We start from the raw sequence: 20,889 nt of genomic DNA, 5'->3' as shown, positions 1-20,889 counted from the left end.
AGAACCTCCTTCCCTCAGCCAGGGCATTGAAAATGGGACGTGGATGGGTATTTCCAGCATGACAATGACCCAAAACACACAGCCAAGGCAACAAAGGAGTGGCTCAGGAAGAAGCACATTAAGGTCCTGGAGTGGCCTAGCCAGTCTCCAGACCTTAATCCCATAGAAAATCTGTGGAGGGAGCTGAAGGTTCGAGTTGCCAAACGTCAGCCTTGAAACCTTAATGACTTGGAGAAGATCTGCAAAGAGGAGTGGGACAAAATCCCTCCTGAGATGTGTGCAAACCTGGTGGCCAACTACAAGAAACGTCTGACCTCTGTGATTGCCAACAAGGGTTTTGCCACCAAGAACTAAGTCATGTTTTGCAGAGGGGTCAAATACTTATTTCCCTCATTAAAATGCAAATCAATTCATAACATTTTTTACATGCGTTTTTCTGGATTTTTGTTGTTGTTATTCTGTCTCTCACTGTTCAAATAAACCTACCATTAAAATTATAGACTGATCATGTCGTTGTTAGTGGGCAAACGTACAAAATCAGCAGGGGATCAAATACTTTTTTCCCTCACTGTAGCTACCAAAGAAGAGCCAACGAGAGAGGCGCTTCTGAGGGAGAGGCCATTTTACCGGCTGAGGGAGTCAGCTAATCCAATAGCGATATAGTGAGGTAAATCCGAAGTAGATCGTTTCCAGAGGCAATAATCCAGAGGCAGCATTGGGCACAGGAGACAGAAGATTCAACAATAAAACGGTGATTGGAGGAGGGCTCCAGGCAGATGGAAATGATCACAACAGCACAGTCAATCAGCTACTGTACTAAGCCAAGGTTGAAAAACTCTGGTAGCCTACTTCATGGAGAACAGGTCAAAAAGTTGACCAAACAAATTGGAAGACGAAAAACAAACGAAGAACAGACAAGGTACTAAACAATTAAAGCATGCGGAAATGATTTTCCACTTTTCTTTTGAGCCAGAGGCAAGCCTGCCAGTGCAGAAGTCAGAGCTGCCTGGAACAGCTGAGCAGGATCATGCGGCCCCCACTTGTGGGGAATCTGATTGGTTGTTTACATCACAACTCCTCATGATTGGTGGATTGTAGCTCACCACTGCCAACACTCGTCTGCATGGCTAGTGGCTAACGTTAGCCATCTCGAGCTAGCTAGCTAACGCAGAGTAAATTCTCCATATGACGTTGATAAATAGTGCATTGTGGGTAGTTTAGAAGGTATCTGGAAATAAATTAAGAAATATGTAAAAGAAACTAAAAACATAACTGTTTGTAGTTACAGGTAACCAGATCGTGACTACAACGAAGTTACTAAGTCTTTGACCACACTGCGTTGTTACTTTGGTGAGTAAAAGCTCATGCATCCTACCCTTTAATGTGGATTATGTAAATTATTTATGCATTTCAATGGGTTACAAATTCATTTTGGAACATCTAGCTAGAAACTCAAAGGAAACAACAGACACACTATTTTAGAGTTTATTATTATAATCATAACAATAAGGTGGATGTGTCTTTATTTTGACCATCAATTCAACCATAATTGTTTAGTTTGTTATCACAGGCAATAGTTATAATAGTGCACTTTTATATTTAAATGATGATACAGACATTTCTTTTTTAACACCTTATTCTACTGACCCTTAGGAATGGACAATAGTTTACAATCTTAGCTAGAGTAAGGATGATGAATATGATGATCTTGGTGATGATGATGGTGATGATGATGATGGCGATTATGAAAATAACTGTGAACAATCATAAGGTGAATAGCGACAGTGACGCCCGACTTGTACAGTATGGTCTCTCTCTAAGTCAAGTGATCTGCACAATGATGGCTGGAACTGGTGATGACAGACACATCAGGTCAAGGGGAAAAGCATAAAGAAAGACATGGGAGCAGGATGAGCATTTGATGTTGTTGAGGAAAGGTGTATGATAGTGGTTGCTAGTGTCTGTCAATGAATGTGGATAGTTGAGCTTGCCAGAGCAATGTGCTCATTGCTGGCTCAGTCACTTTATACAGAATGCTTGAAGAGAGTCCCTCTCATCTCTTTGCTTGTAACCTGGTCACGGGTGGTGAAACAGATCTGAAATGTAAACCCCTGACTCAGTCATTGACTCAAGTCTTACAATCCCATAATCAGAACTGGGTCGTATTCATTAGTGCACACGGTAGCAAAACGTAGCAAAACACTTTGCAATGGAAAACAAAAACAGTGTATCTTGTTGGACAACTTCAGGTAGTCCCTCCCTGTTTCGGTCCGTTTGCTTCCGTTTCGTTCCTAGTGAATATGACCCCGAACAGAACGTGAAATATATAAACTAATTCATACAATATAAACTAAGACACTAACATTTAGACAGAATGGTGGGAAGGAATGTAAATGTTGTAAGTTCATGATCTAAAACAATATTAGTGTCATGAGAAAGAAATCAAAGATAAATAATGTTGACAAGAAAAACACTCTTTCCCTAGCTCCTGATATATTTCTGTTGGTGCAAGATACATTTCCCAAATAAATAAATAATATATCAATAAATACATACATACAGTAAATAAATAAGTAAATAAATACGTCAATACATAAATGACAAGGAAATTGAATATCTCAAAACATTCTGCATCTGTTGCATATTGTGCAGTAAGGAAGACTGGTTGGTAATGTGTCTAGTTTCTACCACATAATACTGTTGTAATACATGATCGTCAGAAAAGCTACGTCTGCTTGTAGAGTGGTGATTATTACGGTGACGTGGGCGCAGAGGATGGATCACTTGGCTCATTGGTGACGGCAGAGGGACTATCATTTGTTTGTCTTTTTTAAGTCTTGGATAACAAGGAGTAATAAGTCAGCATTTTGAGTCCAGCTTCATGAGAATGTCCATCGATCAATGAATGTTCCAATTTATGTTTGGAGTCAATATGTGAATAGTGTGGTGATATTAGACAAGCTCAGATGGAGTCTGTCCGATTTGTAGGTCTGGAATGCTCTTCTCATTGAGTCACGACAAACAGTGGAAGTCCAATCCATGTAACTATTTGCCCATGTTTTTTTAAATATATTTTCATATTTCTCTTCAAATCAAAAATACTTTTCTTCAGAGCAAAGGTTTCCGATGACGCATACATCTTGGTTACATTGTATTTGTCTCTGAGTAAAAAGAAAATACAAAAAGAATTCCAAATACATCAATGGTAACTTCGTTCTGACTTCCTTTCAAATTCCCATCGGCTTGGCTTCCATATTTGGATACTGGAGCAGATATGTCCAGGATGTCAATTCTTCCTGTTGTCGTTCCTCTCTCCTATATCTTCACTGCTAGCGTCAACCTCAAAATCAATAACTAAATCATCTTAACTAAACCTAAATAAAAAAATATTTTTCACATTCACTTAGTTAGCTTAATTTGTATTTCTTTACAGCAAAAGAAGACAATGTTGAAATTCATTTTTTTTAAGGACCTAATTTCTCCCTTTTAAAATAGGATCTTTAGGTGTTGTTGTCAAAGTCATTCATTGAATTGGCAGCAGGTTCTAATTTCTGGAATGGGTGGTCTGTGATAATAAGCAAGAGGGTTCTACATGTCTCCATCGTCTTTCATTGTCTTTTGAGTAAATGTACGTACAATGTTGGGCACATCAAGGTATTCATCCTTTTCAGTTATGCTGCTGAGGGGTAGAGGTACGGGAAGGGGGGACGTTGTGTATTTTTGAGAACCATCACAAGATTGTTTAAACCGTTCTTATCTTTTGGCTTGTTATTGCAAAGGAATGGTATGCTAGCAGATCTTATAATCTAAATCAAACATCCTTTATCGTAATGACTGGCTAACTGGCATGCAAATTAGCGCTTCTTCAAAGTTCCTAGTTTGACCTGTGCTGTGTCTGGCTCATCCATGTATCCCCTTTGGAAAAATGTTTTTGTTTTAGTTTTATTACTGGTTTGGATGGGATCCCTGCTTGATTCAGTGAATCAACATGAATGTATATTTTAACACAGGTGAAAAGCAGAAAAAATATCAGCTTGTGTTCAGGCTTAATCTTGTTGAGACATCTTCTGGGGGCGGAATGGGAGATAATGTATATCTCATGGATTGTGAAGGGTTGGGGTTTTGTCTGATTACAATTTGTCTTCTTTTTTTCACCAATGGAGTTTGGACACCTGCTACCCGACTGGTTTCTCTCCATCTCTCTCTCTCTCTCATTTAGGGTTGGGACTGTGTTCCATTGGAGGACAGTAGTCGTGTTCTCTCTTTCCCGGAGCCTCGGCGTTGCAGGACCCCCCCACTGCCTCCAATGCCTCCTCCGATGCCTCCTCCATCACCTCGCTCACCCCACTCGCACCGGTCGCCCCCGCCCTCGGAGCGGCGGGAGTTCTGGCGGGTGGGGGTCCCGTGGGGCCGACTGTTCTTCTCGTCTGGGAAGGGGTCTGGAGAGAGAGAGAGAGAGAGAGAGAGAGAGAGAGAGAGAGAGAGAGAGAGAGAGAGAGAGAGAGAGAGAGAGAGAGAGAGAGAGAGAGAGAGAGAGAGAGAGAGAGAGAGAGAGAGAGAGAGAGAGAGAGAGAGAGAGAGAGAGAGAGAGAGAGAGAGAGAGAGAGAGAGAGAATAAAGTGACTCCATTCATGTAGGTGAAACCAGGGTGTGTAAGAATGTGGGGAAACACTTTATAATAATCTTAATGAATAATTAATAAACTACTAATAGTGTGCATACTATTAATACATTCATATTTCATTATTTGTAAACATATACAATCACTTATAACAATTACAATAATTTATAAAGCAAATCATGGATTTTTAATTTAGGTTATTATGAAGTGTAACTGGATGTGGGAAATAGTGTGTGAGGTTGGTGAGTAACAGAGAATGTGTGTGACTCACCAGAGACACCCATGGGCTGATCGTGGGAGCTGAGAAGCTGGGCCTGAATGGTCTCCACCACTCGTTTGAACCTGCGACTAGGACCTGCGAACACACACACACACACACACACACACACACACACACACACACACACACACACACACACACACACACACACACACACACACAGGCATTGATAAGAAGCAAGCTTTTACCAGCACTAAAGACACACACACCTACACCGCACATACACACACACACACACACTTAGCATATACCAAAAGCACAGCCAAAGCTCTCCCTTCCACCATAACAAACCTGCCCTACTTTAATTAATTCGCAGAACTGTAACAATTAAATCCACCATATAAACCAGATGCTGTAAATCCCCAACTAACAGCATTAGAATGAACACTTTGTCCTTTCCATTCCAAGCACCACTTGCCTGATATGAGGGTAAATGTCACGCTGTAGATGCCTGCCTCTCTCTTGCCCTCCCTCTCGGCTTTCTCCCTCTCCCGCTCTCTCTCTCCCTCAGAGAAGGCAATGTCCACCTGGAACTTAACGGGCTTCTGGAAGACGGAGGGGCCGCCGGAGGTCTTATACTCGGCCCTGAAGCTGGTCTGGGAGATGACGCTGTGGCTGAGGGAGGGGATCTGGGGGGGTTGATAGGATAAGTAAAGGGAGGGATAAATATGTGGGGTAATGAAAAGAAAGAAAGGGAGAGGTGGGTAGAGAAAGTAAGAGGGAGAGACAGAGAAAGAGGGTCAATGTGAGATGGGGTAGTAGAGAGAACATTTACTACCATCTGAAACTTTGACACGTTTTTCATGTCAATAAAACGGATTGTATTGAACATATAAAGGTTCACAAGAGAAATTCCTAACACTTCAAAAACATGAACATATTACTAGGACTGAAGTGTGATTCAGAAAAACAAGGAGATAGAATGTAGGCCTTTCTCAAGACAAGTCTCGGACATTGTTAATTGAGGATGTTCAGAGCAGAGTCAGATACTCACAGAGAGGAAGGCGTGGACGATGTCTGCCTTGACAGAGCTCAGCGGTTTGTCTCTGATCACCACGAAGATCTGCTCCTCCTTCTCCAGGCTGATGAAGTTCCCAAACCACGACTTCTTAGCCAGCCTGAGGGAGCATGACACACATACACAGACAGACAGACAGACACAGGCAGACAAACAAAGAAAAGGTTATAGCGAGGTAAAATGAGTCGGTCCTCGGCGTAGGGCATCTGGGAGGCATGTTCATGAGTGTGTGTGTGTGTGCGTGTGTGTGTGTTTGTGTGTGACTTACTCAGGGCTGGACTCTGGGGTCAGGCTTGACATGTCCTCTAATGTGGGTACTGAAAAAACAGGATATTTGTTAATGTAGCTATGTATGCTAATTTGCTCAAACTCAATTTAAATTGTTTAAGATCTATTGCTATGTAGTTACATATATTATGTCTGCGTATTCTAAGTCAATTTGTATTCATTTGTTCTATATTGTCAATCGTGTCAAAATTGGGATGTTAACACTGTAAAACACAGGCTCTGATTTTCCCTTTTCAATGTAAGACTGCAACTTCCTAAAGAAACACCAAAAGAAAGTGACTTTATTATGACCGTATGACCTTGTAACCTCTCACCCTGCATCTTGCGGCGGTGGAAGCGGGGCGAGCCCAGCAAGTTGTTCTTGAACGAGTTGAGGCGGGTCCTCCAATGGGCTGAGCTGCTAGCTGCCATGCCGCCGCTCCCTCCGGGGCTGGAGGGCGGAGTCAGGGACAGGGAGCCCACCCCTCCGCCTCCCTCCGCCCGCGAGGAGGAGGACGAGGAGGAGTTGGAGGGAGGGGTGGAGGAGGGGTGGTGGGGGTGGTGGACGGGGGTGCCCATGGGGGTGGGCAGTGGAGAGCCCTGGGGGGTAACCTGCGACACAGAGTTGGGGTAGAAGCTCTTAGTGACCGATTTGAGCACGGAGGGCGAGGGGAAGAAGAAGAAGCGGGGGATGGGTGAGAGGAGGGGGGAGGGGGAGCGGGAGGGGGAGTTGTGGATGGGGAGGGACTTGATGGGCTGGAGGTGGGGCCGGTTGGCGGCGGGACCGCCCTTGGTGGTGGTGGGCAGGGTTTGGGTTTTGGGGTTCTGGGCCGCTTTGGGTTTGTCGTGGGCTCGGGCCGGCCGAGGCGTGGTAGCACTTCCTAGTTTGGATGGGTCCTTAGTGTGAGGGGTGGCAGAAGTGACGTCTGATTGGCTGAACGTGAAGACAGGGCTCTGATAGGACTAGGGGGAGGGGGGGAATGGAAATGAAGAAGAGAAAGAGGGGGATGGAAAAAATGGGAAAAGAAGGATGGAAATGAGTGTTATGGGTTATGACAAAGGAGTGCTTCTTGAATGATGGTGAAGAAACTGCACTGATGGTGTGAGATATTTGTATAACTGATTGTAAAATCATTAGTTCTGACCCTGCATTCAACCATTTGCGTTCCAACCTCACTCTTTTTTTAGATAACCCAGCACACAAAAATCCCTCCATGTCAGAAACCGTACGGAAGACAAACACTACAAAATGGCGTAAAGCCATTTTATGACTCTGAACTTAGTCTTTCGGTAGTGACTGTAGTAAAATAGGGTTTCTGCTTTTGCTGATACGGATAAAATAAATTGAATCAGTATGTTGACATTTTCATGGTTACAGTGGAACACAACTTCAAAAAAATTTAATAATAATAACTCAAACCAACAATGACTACCAACGATGATCAACATCGTATATCTTACATTTCTGCAACCCAAACATGTTTTAACTTTACTTTATGTACTGTGCTGCTTTATAAAAATATGCATGTTTTAAGTTGGACCATATTGTAGAAAGTGTGGTGTAGAAAAAGCAGAAAAATAAGATAAATGCCAAAGAAACTCCAAATGGGTGAGAATTATTCTGATAATGTGGTATGACATGTAAAATGGCTCAGAATGACCAAGGAGCTTGAGTGAGATGGACAATCTCAGAGGAAACGTTAAAGCAACATTAACGCAATGTTAAAAGACAATCTGACATATACTGTATATGAAAAGACAGTTCAGAGTCAACGTTGTATACTTTATAATTTCAGAGTGGATGTTAAAAGTGTTGGCCAACAAGCCTCTTACCCTGGGACTGCTGAGAGGGCTGGAGGAGAGGCCGGTGGACGCCCCACTGACTGATCGAGACCTGTAGAGGGGTCACAAGAGGTCATATGGTTAAAGGTCATCATCATAAAGGTGAAGAATATTCCACCATCAAGTAAAATGTGACAAATTATAATAATTTTATTATAATGTATACTGTGTGTATTATTTTTGGCTAGCAAAATGTTTTTGGCTAGTAAGAATGTAATATGTGTGTGTGTGTGTGTGTGCATGTGTGCCTGTCTGTCTATGTGAGTGTGTGCCTGCATTTGCTATTTTTTGTGTGTTTGTGTTTCTGGACCATGTGTGTGACACCCCTCCAGTACCTCTGGCTGTGTGCGGCCGTGTCAAGGGCCCTGCGGGGCGGGGTGGGAGACCCCTGCTCGGTCACACTCAACACCTCTAGGCTCTTCCTCTCCGGGCGGCAGCGGCCATGACGCGTCAGCATGGGAGAGTCCACGCGCTTACGAGGGGGGTCCGCTGAGCGACACCAGGGTGGAGTTAGTACATTACGCAGTAAGACCCACCCCAACCCCACCCCCTTCATCAGAACATACAATGTACATAGTAAGCCTATCACAACTACTCAAAATATCCCCAGACACACACACACAGACAGCCCCTACACACACCTACCCCCCCCAACCCCCACACACACACATAACCCAAACACACACACAACGCACCTTTCCCCAAACACACTTCTACCCCACACTCATATGCATCAGTTTCCAGATTCACACTGTCAGACAGCAAAATTAGGAGATAGGTTTAAAAGGTGGTCCGTGGAGAAGCAGGAGAAAGGTACACACCAAGACACAGAGACAGAGGGGCAGGAGGAAGACAGCAGACCAGACAGGGATGGAGTCAGTCAGTGCAGTCAGTGGCTCGCTCCTGACACCTAGGGACTCACCTACGTCATTTCGGGGCGGCAGATCTTCATCCTCGTAACTGGGGTAACGCTCTTTCCTGTCCAACAGGAGATAATAGATCATCTTCTCCTGGTTGTCTCTGAGGGAGGTAGATACAGTGGGGGAAAAAAGTATTTAGTCAGCCACCAATTGTGCAAGTTCTCCCACTTAAAAAGATGAGAGAGGCCTGTAATTTTCATCATAGGTACACGTCAACTATGACAGACAAATTGAGAATTTTCTTTCCAGAAAATCACATTGTAGGATTTGTAATGAATTTATTTGCAAATTATGGTGGAAAATAAGTATTTGGTCACCTACAAACAAGCAAGATTTCTGGCTCTCACAGACCTGTTTCTTCTTCTTTAAGAGGCTCCTCTGTCCTCCACTCGTTACCTGTATTAATGGCACCTGTTTGAACTTGTTATCAGTATAAAAGACACCTGTCCACAACCTCAAACAGTCACACTCCAAACTCCACTATGGCCAAGACCAAAGAGCTGTCAAAGGACACCAGAAACAAAATTGTAGACCTGCACCAGGCTGGGAAGACTGAATCTGCAATAGGTAAGCAGCATGGTTTGAAGAAATCAACTGTGGGAGCAATTATTAGGAAATGGAAGACATACAATACCACTGATAATCTCCCTCGATCTGGGGCTCCACGCAAGATCTCACCCCATGAGGTCAAAATGATCACAAGAACGGTGAGCAAAAATCCCAGAACCACACAGGGGGACCTAGTGAATGACCTGCAGAGAGCTGGGACCAAAGTAACAAAGCCTACCATCAGTAACACACTACGCTGCCAGGGACTCAAATCCTGCAGTGCCAGACGTGTCCCCCTGCTTAAGCCAGTACATGTCCAGGCCCGTCTGAAGTTTGCTAGAGTGCATTTGGATGATCCAGAAGAGGATTGGGAGAATGTTATATGGTCAGATGAAACCAAAATAGAACTATTTGGTAAAAACTCAACTCGTCATGTTTGGAGGACAAAGAATGCTGAGTTGCATCCAAAAGAACACCATACCTACTGTGAAGCATGGGGGTGGAAACATCATGCTTTGGGGCTGTTTTTTCTGCAAAGGGACCAGGACGACTGATCCGTGTAAAGGAAAGAATGAATGGGGCCATGTATCGTGAGATTTTGAGTGAAAACCTCCTTCCATCAGCAAGGGCATTGAAGATGAAACGTGGCTGGGTCTTTCAGCATGACAATGATCCCAAACACACTGCCCGGGCAACGAAGGAGTGGCTTCGTAAGAAGCATTTCAAGGTCCTGGAGTGGCCTAGCCAGTCTCCAGATCTCAACCCCATAGAAAATCTTTGGAGGGAGTTGAAAGTCCGTGTTGCCCAGCGACAGCCACAAAACATCACTGCTCTAGAGGAGATCTGCATGGAGGAATGGGCCAATATACCAGCAACAGTGTGTGAAAACCTTGTGAAGACTTACAGAAAACGTTTGACCTGTGTCATTGCCAACAAAGGGTATATAACAAAGTATTGAGAAACTTTTGTTATTGACCAAATACTTATTTTCCACCATAATTTGCAAATAAATTCATAAAAAATCCTACAATGTGATTTTCTGGATTTCTTTTTCTCATTTTGTCTGTCATAGTTGACGTTTACCTATGATGAAAATTACAGGCCTCTCTCATCTTTTTAAGTGGGAGAACTTGCACAATTGGTGGCTGACTAAATACTTTTTTCCCCCACTGTATAAAGGGAAGGAGAGAGGGAGGGAGATAGAGAGGGAGGGAGAGAGAGAGAGAGAGAGAGAGAGAGAGAGAGAGAGAGAGAGAGAGAGAGAGAGAGAGAGAGGGAGATAGAGAGGGAGAGAGAGAGAGAGAGAGAGGGAGGGAGAGAGAGGGAGGGAGATAGAGAGGGAGGGAGATAGAGAGGGAGGGAGATAGCGAGGGAGAGAGAGAGAGAGAGAGAGAGAGAGAGAGAGAGAGAGAGAGAGAGAGAGAGAGAGAGAGAGAGAGAGAGAGAGAGGGAGAGGGAGAGAGAGAGGGAGGGAGATAGAGAGGGAGAGAGAGAGAGAGAGAGAGAGAGAGAGAGAGGGAGATAGAGAGGGAGGGAGGTAGATGGAGAGGGAGGTAGATAGAGAGGGAGGGAGAGAGAGAGAGAGAGAGAGGGAGGGAGGGAGGGAGGGAGGGAGAGAGAGCGAGAGAGAGAGGGGGAAGTGCTGAAAGAGAGTTGAATCTTGAGATATGCACTTGGACTTTCTCGTAAATCACAAATTAAAGTCAAGGGGAGATTTGTGTATAAAGTTGCAAAGATTTCAATTCAGGAATACAATCTGGAGGAAGAGCGCAAGACGAGACAGATTACAAACAAGAAGAAAGGACACAGAAAAGGTAGACATACTGTAGGTCCAGCTAGACAAAACAACAAAAGAAAGAGACAGATGACAATGAAAGAAAGAGAGAAATGTGAGAGAAGACACATGCACACAGACGAACAGACACACATACTCTTCACACTGCAGGTCACGAGTGAGTTTCCCGCGGTCTCTGAAGCAGCCCAGAGAGTGCATGCTGTCCAGCACGTCCGGGTCCAACTCGGTCAGCGACAGGATGCGCCCCACACACACACGCCTGGGAGCAGGCTGCTCAGGACAAGGCTCGTTACGACCCGACCTGAGACACACACACACAAGCAGACAAACAGATACACGCACACACACACACACACACAAAGACACACACCCCCATGTTAGTGACCCAAAACACTGGGCACCATACACAATGTTTGACATCAACTTCAAATTCCCAATTCCTCCCTATTTATAATCCAAAGGCAGACCAAACTAATCCATACTTACTGATACCAGGTGTGCTTCTGGATGGCCTCTAGCTGGAAGGGCGAGAGGGCAGATGGAACGATTAGTACAGTCTGTTCACACACACAGATGACTGCTAGCGCAAGGTGTAAACAATTCCTGCTGGGCCTGACTTTTGAGATCGGGAAGAGACTTATCTCATCACTTTTGCCTACATTTTAGGCATCTAAATCTTATTTAGTGTGTCCCAAATGGCACCATATTCAAATAAGGGGCCATTTGGGACGCATCCATCGCGTTGTTGAGTCATTGAAAAACGTTATTGAATACTGTATGACAAATGTTCAATTGGGATCACCTCCCCTTTTCCTTCTCACCCCCCCCCCCCCTACTGTCTCGTGTCAGGGTTAACCTCTCCCTCCCTCCTTGTCCCCCTTCACCCTCCCTCTTTCCTCTCTCTCCTTCATCCCTCTCCTCCTCTCTCGTACCGTGAGCCTCTTGTCGGGGTCGACCTCGATCATGCCTTTGAGCAGGGCCTGGCATTCTGGGGGGATGAAGTGGGGCATGTGGAACACCCCGCTCTTCACCTTCTCAAGGAGCTGACGGAGGTTGTCATGGTCAAATGGTAGGGCACCCTACAGAGGAGAGGACAGGGGAACAGGGACGTTACTGTTAAATAGGCACTTTTATAAGGAATGGGAGGCGGGACTACACATACAAACATGTTGGGCTGGTTTTCCTGACACAGATTAAACCTAGTCTTGGACAAAGAAGCACTTTCAATGGAGAATCTCCATTGAACATACTTTTTAGTCTAGGGCTAGACATAATTTGTGCCAAGCAAACCGACCAGTTATGTTGGGTCACAAGGTTATAACCCAACTCCACGAATACTAAATTCCAAACTGACCCCTAGCCCCTCCTCTCGATTTGAAAGGACTGGGTAGGTGTAAGGCGTAAGCAAAAAGGGCAAACAGGAAAAAGGCAAAAATATCAGAAGACACTTTCTCACCACCAGCAGAGCAAAGAGGATGACTCCACAGCTCCACACGTCTGCCCTGCGACCATCATACTTCTCTCCCTGAGAGAGAGACAGAGAGAGAGAGAGAGAGAGAGAGAGAGAGAGAAGAGAGAGAGAGAGAGAGAAAGAAAGAAAGAAGAGAGAGAGAGAGAGAGAGAGAAGTGAGAGAGAGAGAGAGAGAGAGAGAGAGAGAGAGAGAGAGAGAGAGAGAGAGAGAGAGAGAGAGAGAGAGAGAGAAAGAGAGAGAGAGAAGAAAGAGAGAGAGAGAGAGAGAGAGAGAGAGAGAAAGAAAGAGAGAGAGAATGTGAGAGAGAGAGAGAGAGAGAGAGAGAGAGAGAGGCAGAGAGAGAGAGAGAGAGAAGGAGAAAGAAAGGGAGAGAGAGAGAGAGAGAGAGAGAGAGAGAGAGAGAGAGAGAGAGAGAGAGAGAGAGAGAGAGAGAGAGAGAGAGAGAGAGAGAGAGAGAGAGAGAGAGAGAGAGAGAATGTGAGAGAGAGAGAGAGAGAGAGAGAGAGAGAGAGAGAGAGAGAGAGAGAGAGAGAGAGAGAGAGAGAGAGAGAGAGAGAAAGAAGAGAAAGAGAGAGAGAGAGAGAGAGAGAGAGAGAGAGAGAGAGAGAGAGAGAGAGAGAGAGAGAGATAGAAATGTCTAATATGCAACATGTATCCCTCCTTACTTACACATGTTGGTATCAGCAAACTCTTACCTTATCAAATACTGACATTTCTTATGTCTTATCGATCATTACATTTCTATCTCATTTGGTTGGATGATCTTAGCCACTTAAAACAATGAAAAGGGAAGATGAGCAGGCACCTACCCGGATCACTTCTGGACAGGCATAGTGTGGGGATCTGAAATGGATAGAAGTGAGGCATTGAGAAGATGCAAGCTTTTACCAGCACATAAGACACACACACATACTGCATGCACACACACACAAACACAAACACCCGCATGCACACAGAGCGTACTCACCCACAGCTGGTCTCCAGCAGGCTGTCCCCCACCTGTAGGGAGGCCATGCCAAAGTCTGCTATCCTGATGTTGTTCTTCTCATCCAGGAGCAGGTTCTCTGGCTTCAGGTCTCTGTGACTGTGGGATGGAATAGAATATAATTCATTTTTTTGTGAGACCTTGAATTATCTACTGAAAGTATGCATTAAAACACTGAGTGAGTAAAATAGAATAGATTAGAATAAAATGACATTATTAGTCACATATTGGCAGATGGCGTGAATAGACTAGAAGTACTCATAGGGGAGTATAAAAACCCTGAGACCACACTAGACCATTTGATTGTGCCTGCTGGGGAGCAAGTTGGGCAGGGTTTTCACTTTTGGGACAAATCGAGTGGTTCCATTGCACCAGGAAAGCTCAACCAGGCGCTGCTACGTTATAAAACATATTTTTTTAAAGCTGCATTTTTTAAGAAGTGGGCAGTCCAAACCATTTCATATTTGTTGTACCTTTATTGAACGATAGGACAGTAGAGGAAAGACATGAAAGTTGGTAGAGGCTCTAACCGCTGGAGGACACAGGCCACTCACACACACACACACACACACACAATGAGTTTTGTACATGAATAGAGTCGTTTACCAGATAGAGTGACTGTGACAGAAGTCCAGGGCCGATATGATTTGTCGGAAGAACTTCCTGGCCTCTTTAGGTGTCAGTCTGCCCTTCTTCACCAGATAGTCAAATAACTCCCCACCTGACACATGCTCCAACACCAGGTACCTACAGAGAGGGAGGGAGGGAGGGAGGGAGGGAGGGAGGGAGGAGGGAGGGAGGGAGGGAGGGAGGGAGGGAGGGAGGGAGGGAGGGGTGACAGATAGGGGGCGAGAGAAAGGGGTGAGGGAAGAAACACATTGACAGGGATAAAGGTTGGGGAGACATTGAGAGAGAGAGAGAGAGAGAGAGAGAGAGAGAGAGAGAGAGAGAGAGAGAGAGAGAGAGAGAGAGAGAGAGAGAGAGAGAGAGAGAGAGAGAGAGAGAGAGAGAGAGAGAGAGAGAGAGAGAGAGAGAGAGAGAGAGAGAGAGAGAGAGAGAGAGAGAGAGAGAGAGAGAGAAGTTGAGCAAGAATTCAAAGAGGGTTGAATCCTACCCTGAGGATAGGCTTGTGTAATTAGTATAGTTGCGTAGAACATGAATTGAAGTCAATGGGAGATTTTATGGCAGAAATCTGCACAGACTTCAAGAGAGAGACGCAGCAGAATGCAGAGTAATATTTACACATCACAGCCACGGGTCTAGAGCTACAGGACACAGGCAGAGCTGAGGGGCGCACCTGAATGTACAATGAATGAACTCACAGGTATTTGTTATTCTCGTAAACGTCATGCAGCTTCAACACATGCGGATGCTCAATCAGCTTCAGGATGGCAATCTCCCTCTCCACCTAGACAGAGAGGGGGGGTAGAAAGAGAGATGGGGGAGAGAGAGAGAGAGCGAGAGAGAGAGCGAGAGAGAGGGGATAGAGGGAGAGAGGGGGGATATAGGGAGGGAGAGAAGAGATGGGGATAGAAAGAGAGAGGGGGGAAGAGAGAGACATATACAATTGTAATTTGAGAGGAATTTACATTCCAGTGTTCACTCTTAATGCATACCTGATGAAATATGTCTTGTTGAAGAGTGAGAAAGCCTTTGCATGCATGTAATTTCATTACTATTCCAAACAGTCCTTACTATGTACATTGCATTAAAGTTATATATACATATATACAGTGAGGGAAAAAAGTATTTGATCCCCTGCTGATTTTGTATGTTTGCCCACTGACAAAGACATGATCAGTCTATAATTTTAATGGTAGGTTTATTTGAACAGTGAGAGACAGAATAACAACAACAAAAATCCAGAAAAACGCATGTCAAAAATGTTATAAATTGATTTGCATTTTAATGAGGGAAATAAGTATTTGACCCCTCTGCAAAACATGACTTAATACTTGGTGGCAAAACCCTTGTTGGCAATCACAGAGGTCAGACGTTTCTTGTAGTTGGCCACCAGGTTTGCACACATCTCAGGAGGGATTTTGTCCCACTCCTCTTTGCAGATCTTCTCCAAGTCATTAAGGTTTCGAGGCTGACGTTTGGCAACTCGAACCTTCAGCTCCCTCCACAGATTTTCTATGGGATTATGGTCTGAAGACTGGCTAGGCCACTCCAGGACCTTAATGTGCTTCTTCTTGAGCCACTCCTTTGTTGCCTTGGCTGTGTGTTTTGGGTTATTGTCATGCTGGAATACCCATCTACGACCCATTTTCAATGCCCTGGCTGAGGGAAGGAGGTTCTCACCCAAGATTTGATGGTATATGGCCCCGTCCATCGTCCCTTTGATGCGGTGAAGTTGTCCTGTCCCCTTAGCAGAAAAACACGCCCAAAGCATAATGTTTCCACCTCCATGTTTGATGGTGGGGATGGTGTTCTTGGGGTCATAGGCAGCATTCTTCCTCCTCCAAACACGGCGAGTTGAGTTGATGCCAAAGAGCTCAATTTTGGTCTCATCTGACCACAACACTTTCACCCAGTTCTCCTCTGAATCATTCAGATGTTCATTGGCAAACTTCAGACGGGCCTGTATATGTGCTTTCTTGAGCAGGGGGACCTTGCGGGCGCTGCAGGATTTCAGTCCTTCACGGCGTAGTGTGTTACCAATTGTTTTCTTGGTGACTATGGTCCCAGCTGCCTTGAGATCATTGACAAGATCCTCCCGTGTAGTTCTGGGCTGATTCCTCACCATTCTCATGATCATTGCAACTCCACGAGGTGAGATCTTGCATGGAGACCCAGGCCGAGGGAGATTGACAGTTATTTTGTGTTTCTTCCATTTGCGAATAATCGCACCAACTGTCGTCACCTTCTCACCAAGCTGCTTGGCGATGGTCTTGTAGCCCATTCCAGCCTTGTGTAGGTCTACAATCTTGTCACTGACATCCTTGGAGAGCTCTTTGGTCTTGGCCATGGTGGAGAGTTTGGAATCTGATTGATTGATTGCTTCTGTGGACAGGTGTCTTTTATACAGGTAACAAACTGAGATTAGGAGCACTCCCTTTAAGAGTGTGCTCCTAATCTCAGCTCGTTACCTGTATAAAAGACACCTGGGAGCCAGATATCTTTCTGATTGAGAGGGGGTCAAATACTTATTTCCCTCATTAAAATGCAAATCAATTTATAACATTTTTGACATGCGTCTTTCTGGATTTTTTTGTTGTTATTCTGTCTCTCACTGTTCAAATAAACCTACCATTAAAATTATAGACTGATCATTTCTTTGTCAGTGGGCAAATGTACAAAATCAGCAGGGGATCAAATACTTTTTTCCCTCACTGTATATATATTTAAGGTTTATTTGGAATTGTACACATTTGCAGCTAAAAGCTGGATTGCAGCATACATAGGCCTAAGTAAGTAAGTAAATAAAATTAAATACATTATTAGTGATTCATTTTAAGGTTAAAAAAAACCTGTCCATCATTTTAAGGTCAACCCTGTTACATGAACTGAACTCACGTTTTAATATGGTGAAACTATTTCTTTCTAAATATATTTTTCAAAAGAGACATTGAACATTTAATGGTCAAATCATTGTGTAAAAGCAGGTGAACTACTCTAATTTTCTGGTGTTTTGTGGTGGAAAACTGAGCGGGTCGAGCATAACATGTCAACCTTGTTACCCATAGATAGACAGGCTAGAAATGTTTTAACAATTTTATATTTCTTGTGAGGCTTGCATTCAATTGCCCCTCCCTGTTGCATACAACAAGCTTCCATTCCCCCTGTCACAAGGGGATTCATGGCTGATTTAAGAGAAAGTCATCAACCCTGTTACAGTCAACCTTGTTACTTTATTTGGCACTTAATAGGCACTTACTATTGTCCATTTTTTATTTAACCTCTTGAGATGGGAAAATTTGTTTTTTATTAAGCTGAACATGTGCTCTTTATGACAATGTTAAAATTAAGTGAAATAAAACATTATTATTATTACACAAAGTTTCACTACTCAAAAGGCACCCAATTATTGGAAGACCCAACTACTGCAAACAGACAGTTAATCGTGATATTGTCTGTTTTTAGAAAAGTAGTCATCATACTGGGATATCCTTATTTGCATCATCATCATCATCATCATCATCTTACCTTCATCAGAACTGACTCAGACAGTTTCTCCCTGTTGACAATTTTGATGGCTATCTTCTGTCCCGTAATGCAGTGAACTCCAAGCTTCACCAGGCCTGAGAGAGTGAGTCACATGCTCACCATACACTGGCCAATACAAGGGTATTACGCTATCATAACACATTCACAAAACATATGACTTCCATCTATCTGTCCATGTATCCACCAATCCACTGCACCCACTCACTCGTCCATCCATCCCTCCATCCCATAATAAACACACACAAACACATTATTATTTTTCACACACATAAAAAAACGGTGAAATTCAGAACTCACCTGTCTGGCCCTTTCCCAGTGTTTTTTCCAGTCGATATGGCCCAACATATTGAGCTGACTGACTTAGTGACAGTTCCTTACTCATACTGCTCTACCTATTGACTACGACTTATAACGACTAATGGTGATAACTAGCTCTATAGTTAGGTGGATTTCATGAATTATCGTCCCCGAATAAAAAAGGAAGCCTGGATAACAATGGTAAAAGTTAGGAAAATATTGCAATGCTGCTTTTAGCTAGACTGGAGTTACAGGTCTATATTCAGAGTTAAAGACCGGACAAGTCCTGAATTGAGAATTGTGGTTTTACTTCTTAGTGGATAGGTGGTTCTGGACTCATATATTTCCCTTTCATTTGATATAGACAAGTATTATACTGAAACTGAACTATCACAGGTAGGCAACAGCTGAGTAAATGGATTGCTATGACACACATATCATGTTATGCACTAGCCTAAACTCGAAATATCGACAACTATCATGATAAAAAGTATGACAAGATTGATAACATGGTAGGCCTATATGTCAGTTTTCAGATTTAAAAAAACTTCGCTTATGATACATTGGTCAATCAACATAGATCAGTACCAATATCTATCTCCGTTTGACAGCAACAACCATCAATAGATATTTATCAACATTAGTTTTGACTGCACCATTCCTCTTCTATCTGCAACCTGCTCATAAACAGGTTACTATCATTGGGATGCTACATCAATTCATTCAAACAACGTATTGCAACATAAAACGTCCTTATAGTTCAATGCAGACAGATGTAAATGGTATTCACTGTGTCAGGCCTATATCACAGGTGGAGCAGCATGTTATCTTCGAGTTATTAGCCACACAAGTGCTTCCATACACAGTGGTTAGCCTAACCTACGTTTATCCACGTCTGTCAGCGTCTGTCAAAAACGGATCATTTTGAAGTTTCTTTGTAACGCGAAATGATATGTTTCGTCCAACAGCCACATTGTTGCGATTTTTTTAGAGGAAAGATGCGTCCCTTGCAAAACAACCATCTTTACCGTATCACCCTCCCCCTCCCTCTCGCTCTAGCCCTGCCAGTAGGCTAAGCGTATCACAGCATCTTCTCTCTCTCCTTTGGCGTGTCCTCCCTCACCGGTTCCAATTTCATTAATTCAACGATTTGCTAGTGAAAAATAAATATCTGCATATGTATTTACACTATACTAGATAGACACGTTTTCATATCATTGCACACGTTGCGTGAGAGGGCCTCCCCGTTTAGAGTCCTTTGCTTTTCTTGCCGTAAATCGATATTTTCTCTCTCTTCCTTCGCCTCATTCGCATCAGCATCCGGGTCCCACTCCCTCTCCATCCTCTCTACCCCTCCCTCTCATCTTACTCAAATACGCTTGTCTCTCTGCATTCACCTCAGATACATCGAATATGCGGCACTGCTTTTGCAAGCACATTTGTTTTGAATGATGGAATAAGTGATGGAATAAGTTCTTACCAGGATGAATCTAACTGTTATAAAGATTATATTTTTGTGCAATATTTTGTACATCACTGACCAACCAACCTATTGTATTGGGCAAAGTTGGTAATAGCAGCCTAAAAATGACCCCTGACAGGCCTACCTGAGCATGCGAAAGTCAGTGATGTAAACTGATAGGCTGACTGTTTTGTTTGTTGATTTCTGAATTAGAATGTCGGCTAGTTTTAGTAGGGTACAAGCTACATTTAATGTAGCCTAGGCCTACTTTTTTTCTAACAGAAATTCAGTCAAATTGCTATAGGCTACACATTGGCCTATGATTCGAAGTTAGGCGCAAATAGCCTACTACAACAATAGCTGTATGGACAATTCAAATGTTTTATTGCATGTCGGACACAAATTCGGAATATTATTCATTTTAAAAGGTAATCATGTAATTCCATTGCTAAACAAATATAATAGGTCTACTGGATTTCTTTAAAACATCTACCAAGTGGCTTCTCTGATCGAGACATCACAGTGATTTATTTGTGAGGCCACAATGATGATGAAGTAGCCTATGCAGCCGCTAGTGAGCGCTATGGATCCTCACTTTCATCTGGAATTAATGTGCCCAGTCAGTAATACACTAGTGTCCCCCGACGACCGGTTCGTACATAAAACATTCTCCATTCAGGCGGCAAAGGCGTCGGTTTCCAACTTTACTCAATTTAATGTCTCGTCGGTGGGAAAAAAGGGGGAAAACATGCGTTATGTCTTAATAAAACAACATTTTCCACCACCATGCTAGGGTGGCTAATGCTACTTTCTGTTGTGCACCGCATTCAGCCAGGGGTAAACAATAGACTCAGTGGTGTGCAACATCCTAAAATGGTTGTGTTTTTTTATTTTTATTAAGACAATATGCATATATTTTGTCCACAGGGCGCGTGGGATGACTACGGTGGAACTCAGTCAGGAGGGATGGATCTAAAATGTCCTTCCTAGGCACCCAGCACCGTTCTTCCGGGCCGTACCCCTCCCACTCCACGAGATATTGTAGACCCCCCATCCGACGTCTCGAATCCACGATGGACCGGACCGAGTACGCCGGAGCCCCCTCGATGTCCAGTGGGGGCGGAGGAGTCTCTCTTATCTCATTGTCCTGGAGTGGACCAGCTACCACCGGCCTGAGGAGAGACACATGGAACGAGGGGTTAATGTGATAA

The 20,889-nt window shown here is 43.8% G+C and overlaps 1 protein-coding gene across 1 annotated transcript; it reads right to left on the bottom strand.

Moving 5' to 3' along the window:
• Positions 1–1,471: 1,471 nt before the first annotated feature.
• LOC123484349 (serine/threonine-protein kinase BRSK2-like) lies at positions 1,472–19,535 on the bottom strand. The gene is made up of 19 exons (XM_045214575.1): positions 18,217–19,535; positions 17,899–17,993; positions 15,072–15,157; positions 14,356–14,496; positions 13,732–13,848; positions 13,574–13,607; positions 12,749–12,817; positions 12,225–12,371; positions 11,779–11,810; positions 11,429–11,593; positions 8,951–9,048; positions 8,364–8,517; positions 8,020–8,080; positions 6,522–6,798; positions 6,188–6,236; positions 5,896–6,019; positions 5,320–5,530; positions 4,893–4,976; positions 1,472–4,439 (listed from the first exon to the last, which is right to left on the bottom strand). Exons 1-19 carry the CDS (start codon positions 18,299–18,301, stop codon positions 4,216–4,218), a joined length of 2,253 nt encoding a protein of 750 aa, XP_045070510.1. The 5' UTR covers positions 18,302–19,535; the 3' UTR covers positions 1,472–4,215.
• Positions 19,536–20,889: the final 1,354 nt, after the last annotated feature.

This window comes from Coregonus clupeaformis, unplaced genomic scaffold (genome assembly GCF_020615455.1).
Source record: "Coregonus clupeaformis isolate EN_2021a unplaced genomic scaffold, ASM2061545v1 scaf0282, whole genome shotgun sequence".
Taxonomy (NCBI): Eukaryota; Metazoa; Chordata; class Actinopteri; order Salmoniformes; family Salmonidae; genus Coregonus; species Coregonus clupeaformis.
Note: the sequence above shows the minus strand (reverse complement) of the source record. Positions and strands in the feature narration are given on the sequence as shown.

What these genes read in the sequence shown, in the direction of transcription:
- LOC123484349 (XM_045214575.1), bottom strand. Translation starts at nt 18,301, where the DNA reads ATGAGTAAGGAACTGTCACTAAGTCAGTCAGCTCAATATGTTGGGCCA. An exon ending in CTGAGTCAGTTCTGATGAAG is followed by an intron (nt 15,158 to 17,898) that starts GTAAGATGATGA and finishes CTCTCTGTCTAG; the next exon opens with GTGGAGAGGGAGATTGCCAT. An exon ending in CCTGTCCAGAAGTGATCCGG is followed by an intron (nt 12,818 to 13,573) that starts GTAGGTGCCTGC and finishes TCTCTCTCTCAG; the next exon opens with GGAGAGAAGTATGATGGTCG.